At 39.0% G+C, this 9,463-nt stretch overlaps 2 protein-coding genes across 4 annotated transcripts in view; both read left to right on the plus strand.

Annotated features, from left to right (window-relative positions):
• LOC146479389 (uncharacterized) lies at positions 1-1,707 on the plus strand. Its single transcript, XM_085111044.1, has 2 exons — positions 1-591; positions 1,382-1,707. Exons 1-2 carry the CDS (start codon positions 290-292, stop codon positions 1,419-1,421), a joined length of 342 nt encoding a protein of 113 aa, XP_084967170.1. The 5' UTR covers positions 1-289; the 3' UTR covers positions 1,422-1,707.
• A 184-nt stretch (positions 1,708-1,891) lies between these two features.
• LOC146479390 (high choriolytic enzyme 2-like) overlaps positions 1,892-9,463 on the plus strand; it is a 13,340-nt gene continuing 5,768 nt past the window's right edge. The window contains exons 1-2 of one of the 3 annotated variants that reach the window (XM_085111043.1): positions 1,892-2,005; positions 7,507-7,668. In XM_085111043.1, coding sequence (XP_084967169.1) covers positions 1,897-2,005; positions 7,507-7,668 — 271 coding nt within the window. In that variant the 5' untranslated portion in view covers positions 1,892-1,896. Of the gene's footprint in view, positions 2,006-6,560; positions 6,901-7,506; positions 7,669-9,463 lie in introns of those variants that run through there. The other 2 variants (XM_085111042.1, XM_085111041.1) reach the window with 2 other exon arrangements.

Genomic DNA, 9,463 nt, shown 5'->3' on the forward strand with positions numbered 1-9,463 from the left:
AAGCTGTCTAGCGGATAAAATGTGCACCAACTAACACAATTCATCAGCTGGATAGCAACTTATTTGCTAGATAAAGTTATCCACTTTTTGAACAACTGGGACCAGGTGTATTGATCATTCCCCGCACCAATTAAATGAAAATGTATATTAGCACCCACTTTGAAGAACTATTAAAAGCTGAAGGAGAAGCGGGGGAAACACTCGGAGTCAAGATTGTTCTTCTGTCCGGGGTACTATGTTGCTTTAAATAGGCGTTTGGACAAAACAGTAACTTACGAAAACAATAACCATGAACAAGTCTGTTTTGACTGTCATAGTGGGTTGTTCGCTTTGCATTCTGATTCAAGCTTTTGCTGCAACTGGTTACCCCGTGTTTGACGAGGAAAGCAACGATTTTGGTGCTGCAAAGGAGGAGCCAATCGATTACAACGATGAGGAATTACAAGATGCTGATCTAAACCAAGAGAACGCTCTCGACAATAATGACAATCAGGAAGTTAAAGGTGAAGGAAACTTTGATGATGAAGTCAACGGAGAATACATCGATGATGAGGATTACAATGAAGAACAAATGGAAGATGATCCAGACAGGTGACGTCTATGTCTTTGTTGCTATAGTTGTTGTCGTTGTGTTGTTTTCACGTTGCAAACTTGGTTTGTATACACGTAACAATTGGTTCTCTTTTCGGCTTCACCCACTTACATGGCAAACTAATCTATTGCATAATGTAACCACATCCTTTATTGTAATTTACCGCAGCGTTTACAAAACCGAACAAAACGTTGGTCGACGATGAGAGAATACAAGGTTGTGTTTTTACAAAAACGCTTAAAGGCACATTAAGAGCAGTTTTGGAAGCAAGTTCGAGTGAAAAAACACATGATGCGAGTGCTGGAGTTCGAGACATAATGCAAAAACGAATTTGAAATTGGGTCAGTTCGTCTTCCTTCAGCTTGATTGTCTGTGTTTGCGCTTGCGCGTAACATGGATGTGAGTGTTAGCTTAAGCTGGAGTTTGGTGTGATTGTAGCTATTATTCCTGCCATTATTTTATTTTACTTGTGCACTCCTCTAGTTGGCACAGTAATTTGCAGGGCCTGGCTAGTTCTGCTCCGTTGTTAGAAAGTCGATAAACGCTAATCCCCGATTAAAAGTTAACCGAGGTTTGTTTCTCGCTCGTTTAAAAATGTTTTTCAAAGCTGATTCTTAACTGAAGGTAGAGAAAAGTCTAAATAAAAAATGAAGGGCAACAATCTTTTGGAACTAGTAATTTAACTCGAAACAAACTTCACGTAACCTGGAATTAACTTAATCCTACTTTGAACCACTGGGCCCAAGTGGATGGAAATATTTTGACCATTGTCCTATAATTCCTTTGCAGATTTGAACTCTTGCAAAAAAACCCAATACCGGATTTCTGAAGTGTAAGGCTCAGTCAAGATACCCGAGTACTCGCCGAACGCCCAACGGCCAAGATTCTCGAAATATTCGTTATTCTCGAGGTTTATCTCTGAATTCGCAGTTTCAACGAATTTCGATTAGAATAAGACGAATTCTTATGATACACTTTCTTCGGCGAAGGGTGTCTTCGGGTCACGTTAAAAGTCACGAAGATTATGGACGAAGTGACTCAACAAGCTTAACAGTTGTTTTCTGTTCTTAGTTGGTTAAAAACAATAATAAAACAAATATTTTGGATGAGTGTAACTCACTTTGTGATATTCAACTTGCAATCTAAAAAGCTTTAATATTTGGATACTTTTATTACAAAACGGCGGGCTGTTTTATAACTCATATAGAAGTGACAGAGCAAGCGGAAGAGTTTGATTGGGAAGAGGGGGGAGGGGGGGGGGCAGAGTTGTCTTCTCGTATAAAGAAACTCAAAGAGAAAACGTCATGGGGATTTTAATTACGTTTTTGGAGATCACAACTGCGCTGCGATTAAAACTAAGAGCTATTTTTTTGCACGATATGTTCCAAGAAGGTATTAAGAGGCTGATATCAGGTGAGTTTCTCTCTCTTTCTCAGGAGAACAAACATCATAATAGTTTTAGCTAAAGAGAAATATTTGAAAAATAAATAAACCCAGTTTTTTAAAGTTGCAACCCATTCTCAACCTTGCCATGCGTAGCCAAAGGCTCTGTTTATAGTTTCAGAAAACTCAGCGTAAAGCAAATTTAAACAAATCTGAACAAACATACAGGTATTTTGGTTTGATGCCAATAATTATCGGTAAAGCTTTTAGAAGTAATACTAAAAATACGTGGCCTAGTTGTTATTTTAATTAAATGCAAGACTGCATAACTGCTTAAGTACAATACCAATATTTCATCTAACATCGTGCGTCTCTTTTTCGGCGTCAACTACGTACGGACACAGCTCAGCTCTAAAACTGCATGGTTACCCACAATTTTCTTTTTGGATACGAAGAGCACTTGCTAAGTTCTGTTTTCTCCGCATAGTTTTAAACTGCGCAAAAATATCTCTGTATTAATAGGCACCACCCGTCAGGAAACCCGAGTATCTCGAGATGCGCAGAACGTATGCGCAGTAACAAAAGTAGGCACCGTCGTTAAATACGGCTAAAAATCAGCACTGCATAAAACCATTTGTCCAATTTTCTCCGGCGAAAAGAAAATGACTAAACATCGGCTTTATAAAAATTTGGCATATAACAGAGCTCCCGGCAATTTTCGTCGATAGGTAAGGACTAAAAAATGGCTCAGTAAATAAAAGTTTTGTCCTATTTTTGATCACTGAATATAATATGGCATTAGAAGGTAGCAGTGTTTCCAATTTTCGCCTTTAATTAACGGCTAATAAGGAATAATCATTTTTGTATATAACAGTGAGTCCGATTGATCACCGTTAAGGACGGTCATCAAATCTAATCGTGAAAGTGTACGCAAAGCTAGAGAGGCATACCTCATCGACAGAGGTCAAACTATTGAGCCCTTAGGTCTTAATAGGAGGGATGAGACATGAACATTTTCCCGTCTTTCATCTTCCTAAGTTATGTAATTAATTCATTGTTACGTATTTTGTTTTCGTCTACCACGTTGTAACGTTAGCTAATCTGCTTATACCGATTTACCAGTTGTATTTTCAAATTTCAAATTGTAACGTTTTTGTTTATGTTACTTTAGCCTTTTTTCAGGTATCTATTGTAACTGTTTAAAATTGTAATTTATCTTGCCACAGGGTCAGTCTCAAACATACCCTGAAGAAGAAAGGCCGTGCCTTTCGAAATATTGGAAAATATACTTCCCTGACCGTGAAATCAGCCTTACTCTTTTTTTAGATTATTTGCCCTACGTAGTAATACCGAAGTATTTTTGCGCGGTTTATGACTATGCGAGAAAAGCAGATCTTAGTAAAGGCTATTGAAATCAAATAAGAAAATTAGGGGTAGACACCAACCTCGTTCCCAGGGCCTTTTCCTTAGCTTGGGGGCGGGGCGGGAAAAGGCCCTGAAATCGGCTGGTCACATGATCTCAGAACACCCAAATATCTTTTCCCGCCCCGCCTCCAAGCTTCAGAGCGGAAAAACGTTCTGCGCAATTTTTCTGCGCATATCCGTTCGCGGGCGCAAGGGAACTGAAAAACGCTGCCGTTCGGTTCGATTCTGTACCGTTGAGCAGTGGCTTTTGTGGTAAAAATACATTTTACCATCTACCTTTTGTCCAATTTCATCGAATATGCTATAAAGTCGGACCGGGCATTTTACCAACACCGTGTAAGGACAAGAACGAAAACTGGATTTGCGGTACAGGTTCCGGTACATGACTACAAACACAGCAAAAGGACACTTCTTTTGTAACTATGCTACACGAGCTTCATCTCTATTTTTATATTCTCTGTTTCTCATTACAAGACAATTCATATTTGGCGTCAGCACAACTGAAATTGAAATAAAATTCTATTTGAAAAGTTGCAGCTGGTCAACCTCCGCTCACTGGATGCATTTATTTATTTATTTTTTCGTTTCTAAAACATAATTGCGCGACGAGTGAATGATGGCAAGACTGCGACCACGGAAGGCTTTGTGAAACAAATTCAAAATCTCCGCGGCTAAGCACAGTAACAAAAGGGATTATTTGGGAAGTTTCCGTAATTAAAGATATTTTTCCTGCCTTCAGTTGACCTGTGCAGATAAATATTGTTACACAACAGTTGTGTAATTGACCTGAGCCTACTAGATGGATGCACACACACCCGCGTCAAAAACAAACTTTTTTATTGTGTTTATCATGATCAACTTTTAGCTAATTATACTGGACCGCAAGTAGCGAAAGTTAATCGAGGCGGGCAGTGAAAGACAAAAAGAAATATACAATATATTGAAGAGACATATACTAAACTAAAAGAAATAAAGCAGTACAATATACTAAGAGATTGGAAGTAACGCATCGCATAAAATTGCTCCCTCAAAACCGATAATTAGATCCTTGCGAAAAATATTAAAAATCCAATCTGGCAAACAATTTTATACTTTGGCAAACTCAGTAATTAACGATTAACTATTTTTCTACCCAGGGTTAAGCTCTCGACCTTAAATATTCAGGGGTTTGCTTATATAGTCGTTTTTTGTAAAATGGTCCATGACAATAAAAGACCCGTAGAGGCGATTTGTTTACACGCCACGGGAACAATGAAGGTTTGAAAATCTTTCTGAAAGTCTAAGAAGCCCCAAGAAAATCGAACCACAGCAAGGTTACATCTGCAGCTATCTTCTTGTGTGGGATAATTATCGCTACTTACCGAGATATCTGCGGTAGCATAGTAAATTGTTGAAAATAAGACAATTAAAATTGCCGCCATTTTTGAAACAGTTTGGTGCCCAGCGCCCACGCAGAGTTCGCGCATGCTTTTTACGTTTTTCCGCTCTGAACCTCCAAGCTAGGGAAAAGGCCCTGGGAACGAGGTTGGGTAACCACACTTTTGTTAAAGATAATTAAGCAACAATTATCTAAAACGCATTAAAATACAAAGAAATGTATGGCGTTTTTTTTTTCAAATTGAAGCTTTACTATCTCTGGAAAATGCATGGTTACCGGGCCAATTTTCATTTTGGATACCAAGAACACTTGCTGAGTTCTGCTTTCTCTGCATAGTTTTAAACAGCGCAAAAATATCCCTGTACTAGTAGGCACCACCCATAGGAAACCCGAGTATCTTCAGATGCGCAGAACTTATGCGCAGTAGCAAAAGTAGGCACCGTCCTTAAGTAATATGTCGTTGGCGTGTGTGAGGGGGGGACGACGCATTACAGGTCCTCTAGTCACAGAGTAAACACAGTGACTGTTGACTATTGGGCCAATGTGACTGTGTTCAGCGTGACCAACATTGCGGGAATCATTTTCTAAATGTTTTCTAACTTATTACACAAGCTATTCGAGCAGTTTTCAATTGAGTGTCTAAAGTAATTTTGCGTTTTCTTTGGTGTTGCTTCACTATGCTCTGTGATTGGTTGTCAAAACTCGCGCCAATCATGCTCAACCAATGAGACGTACACCAAAACAAATCGTAACTCGCTCGCATGCGTTTTTCGCGCTTGGCGCCAGTTACATGTATTTGCTACAATCAATCAATCAATCAATCAATCAATCAATCAATCAATCCATCCATCCATCCATCCATCCATCCATACATCCATCCATACATCAATCAATCAATCAATCAATCAATCAATCAATCAATCAATCAATCAATCAATCAATCAATCAATCAATCAATCAATCGATCACAATTAATCAGTCTTTCCCCTCGCTCCCTCCCCATCTCCACCTCCTCCTTTGTTTTACTTCTCCCCGAAACCTTTTCTTCTCTTCTCACGCTAGTTGGTCCCTCCCACTTTTTTGGCTCCATTTCGACTGCACAAGCTTCTCATCCTCTCGGAGAGGAAGCCAATACTTCGCAGGTTACCGGTAATCATTTAGTAAGAAAATTGGACGAGAATAAAATTCAAAGTGAGTTTGTGGCTAAAAGAGTTTGATACGTCTAGAAAGAAAATCGAAGCGAATGTGAAGTTAGCACTGCACTTGCAAAAACACGAATCAATTCAACTAGCTTAGGGTACGTAATGATTATAAATTCATTTCCATGTTATTTATTGCAATTATTAGTTATTTCGTTATTTTGTTTGACATTAGCGAGTAATTAACGAATTGAAAAGCACCGTTGAACATTTATGTAAATAGCGTTGTATAAGATTTGAAGAATGATCATAATTATCATGAAGACGATGAAACAATAACGAAAATTATCCGCTTTCATTTGCTTCTTGAAAATCAACAAGGTACTGTATTGATTCCTGTGAGATTAGAAATCATGACACAATACGTCCCTAACAAAAAATGGACCCTAATTAAGCCACATACCCAAAAACATTACCTCAAGCATGACATCAGTTATAAATTTATCTAAACTGCAACTTCATTGCACTTTTACCATGTTATTCGAATACCTTTCACACTGTATTCAGTTTGATTATTTCACATGAAAAACATTCTAATATGTATCAGAAAACATGCATATTCCTGCCTTTCAATAACAGCGGGGACTTTTAATGCGAATATATATCTACATCAGTGAGTCAAGAGCCCATTTTGTGCATTTTAACGTTATTTACACGGCTCATTACAACAAAACAAAAGACGCCCTTCAAACAGGCATCGCGTGTTGGTTTTGGACAATAAACTATTTATTATTAACGGTCGCGGTATTTAGAACTGTCAATGAGTGGCCGGGCAATATATCAAAAAGCGCGCGTAAGCTACCAACGAACTTCAAACAACTTTATAACCTTCACAAAACTGAGAAAGATGCTCGTCGTGAACTGTTTGAAATTACTCCTTGGCTTGGCTTTAGTCTTGCAGACTGGATATATGATTAAATCCGGTAAGTAACAGTGAGAAAATTCTACCGACTACACAGTCAGTGAATTCTGAACATTTATTTAAAAATAAAAAGCGCCGCTGAGCTGTGTAAAATTTGAAAATTCATCTCAATGTTCCATCTAGCATGCGATATTTGCTGATGCAATTGCAAGTCTATTTAACGGGCTAACTATCCTGAGTAATTTGCTCTGTGGAACCTGGGAGCCGTGAATAATTGTTCGGATACAAAAGTTAATCTTTTCAGTTATCACAGTTGATCGAGTAAGCCTAAACAGAAGATTGAGCCGGTTCATTCAACCCGCGGCCGTGACAGGAAGTACTGGGTACAGTGAGTATGCTGTCCTTGTTAACACAAATTGTGTGACCGTTATCAGACAAAAATTTTAAGGGGTTATATGGAAATATCAAAAGGTGGCTATAAACTATGAGATATTGCGAGGAATATTAGCAAGTTCAAACTAAACGTTAACTTCAGTTAACGTCAGTAGTTGTGTTATTACATTGCATTAACTTTAGCGACTTGAAACTTGAATCTAAGATAATATTAATATTAATAGTACTGAGCTGCATGATTATTTCTTACATGGATATCTGTTTCTATATTCAGAACACGGAAGCGCGTTTTACGAGCGTTTCGGCACCGGGAAAAAGCGAGCAGCGGTGTTGTACCGCGGTTATCTTTGGCCAGCCACGTATGACAACAATGGTGAGGTGACAAAGGTGTTCATTCCTTACACAGTGAAGACTGGAGGCTGGTTCAGTGGACTTGGTAAGGACATACCCTCAAGATCTCATTCAGTTGTAACTTTGGGGCTCTGGACAGAGTCACAGAGCCCTCTTAAGTTAAGATGTATCCTAATTATTGTTTCTTAAAAGTTATAGTCTATTGTTGGACTAACAACAGAGCATTGTTAAGAAAGGAGATTTATTTCGAAAATAAATGAATTTATGCTGCTTGATTCATATTTAGTCCCAGTTCCCAGTCGAGGTATTTCCGGTAATCCGGGACACTAGAACTGCGCATTCTTAACTGTGTGAGGCGCTTCGCTATCCCTCTTTTGCTCGAAGTGCACACGAGTAAACAACCTTCTTCCACTAGTCTACACTGAAGTCGCGTTATTATAAAACAATAATTAAGATAATAAAAATCTGCGATAAAATATTGTAAAACATAGCACGACGTTACGACGTTTCCAGAACGTCATTATCAAGTGAAAGTAAAATAATGAAATCGAGTATATATAGTGAAGAGAAAGTTTTACAATATTTTATCGCAGATTTTTATTGTCAAATGTTTTACCAAATCCTTACTTATTCACATAATTAAGATACGTCTTAAAATAGGAGGGTCTCGTTAATCAGGCCCCATCTAGACGGCTAGCTACTCTGCGCGCAGACGCCTTTTATTTTCTTTAAGCGCCGAGTACTGGAACACGATTAGCAACGTACGGCGTTCCGAAGACGTCTTTACTTTTAGGAGACATTTGCGCCCAGGCTTTGGTCGGCACGCGATTTCAGTGTTATTTCCTGAGACCACAGACCGACTCAGGTTCTATACAGCGGTTGAACACGCAAAAAACCACGCTACTTCCGGTTTTCAGTGCCTGTTTAATATAATTTCAAGACAAAGGGCCTAAAGCTGGGGAAACTAAATAACTATAAGCCGAATTTCACTCAGGCAAGACTGTTGGCTGGCAATGATTTACTCAATACCTATGACATTTAGAAACAGCCTTAATTTCTAAGATGCTACAGCGGCTGTCCGTGATGGCATTCCTTTTAATAATAGTGAATGGATTTGATTTTAAAACTAGTTACTCCAGACTTTTGGAAATTTTCGCTAAAATCTGAAAAAGACTGACGAAGATCACGCGAGCTGGTTTTCGTTCAGAATACACACGATCTAAGTCCTGTAGCCGAGAGCGCACCATTGTAAAGCGGTTTCCTATACCAATTCCGCCTTCTGGTGGATGACCAATTTGGGTTGCAATTCACGGCACTTTTGTCAAGAAACTGGATTAAGGTTCGCTAAATTACGGCACGCGATCAGTATCTTGCTTTTAAAGCTTCTGGCGCAAACTGTGCACGCGTTGCCCTGGGCACAAGTTTGGCATTGTCGTGGTGCTACTAGACCTGGAGTAATTGTAATCGGGATTTTAAAACGTGGTTGTTACACTGGGCTTTAATCTTAATAGTCCTGGTCGTTCTTCCCGGTTAATTTTGAGCGCAAGGAAACGATCCATACAACAATGTCACAATATATACTTGTCATGGCTTAGAACCTTATTGTGTTTCTGATTATATCTCTCAGTTAGTACGTGTGGTGTGATTGGTCAATTTTGCGGGCCGTATTTCATTGTACGGCCAGTAAATTTGAAAGTTGTTCCTTTCCCACGCACCCGATCGTGTTGAAATAAAGTTCTTGACTGATTGCTTGATATATCATAAATATCTTACTAACCTCGTTTTCTCCGTCCATACTGTAAGTTACGGATCCTCGTTTTTTTTCGCGTTGATTTATGGCTCGCGCGCTTCGTGTTTACGCCTGGGCCATAAATCAACGG

The sequence above is a fragment of the Pavona decussata genome, unplaced genomic scaffold (genome assembly GCF_977016875.1).
Source record: "Pavona decussata unplaced genomic scaffold, jaPavDecu1.1 SCAFFOLD_59, whole genome shotgun sequence".
In the NCBI taxonomy this organism is placed as follows: domain Eukaryota; kingdom Metazoa; phylum Cnidaria; class Anthozoa; order Scleractinia; family Agariciidae; genus Pavona; species Pavona decussata.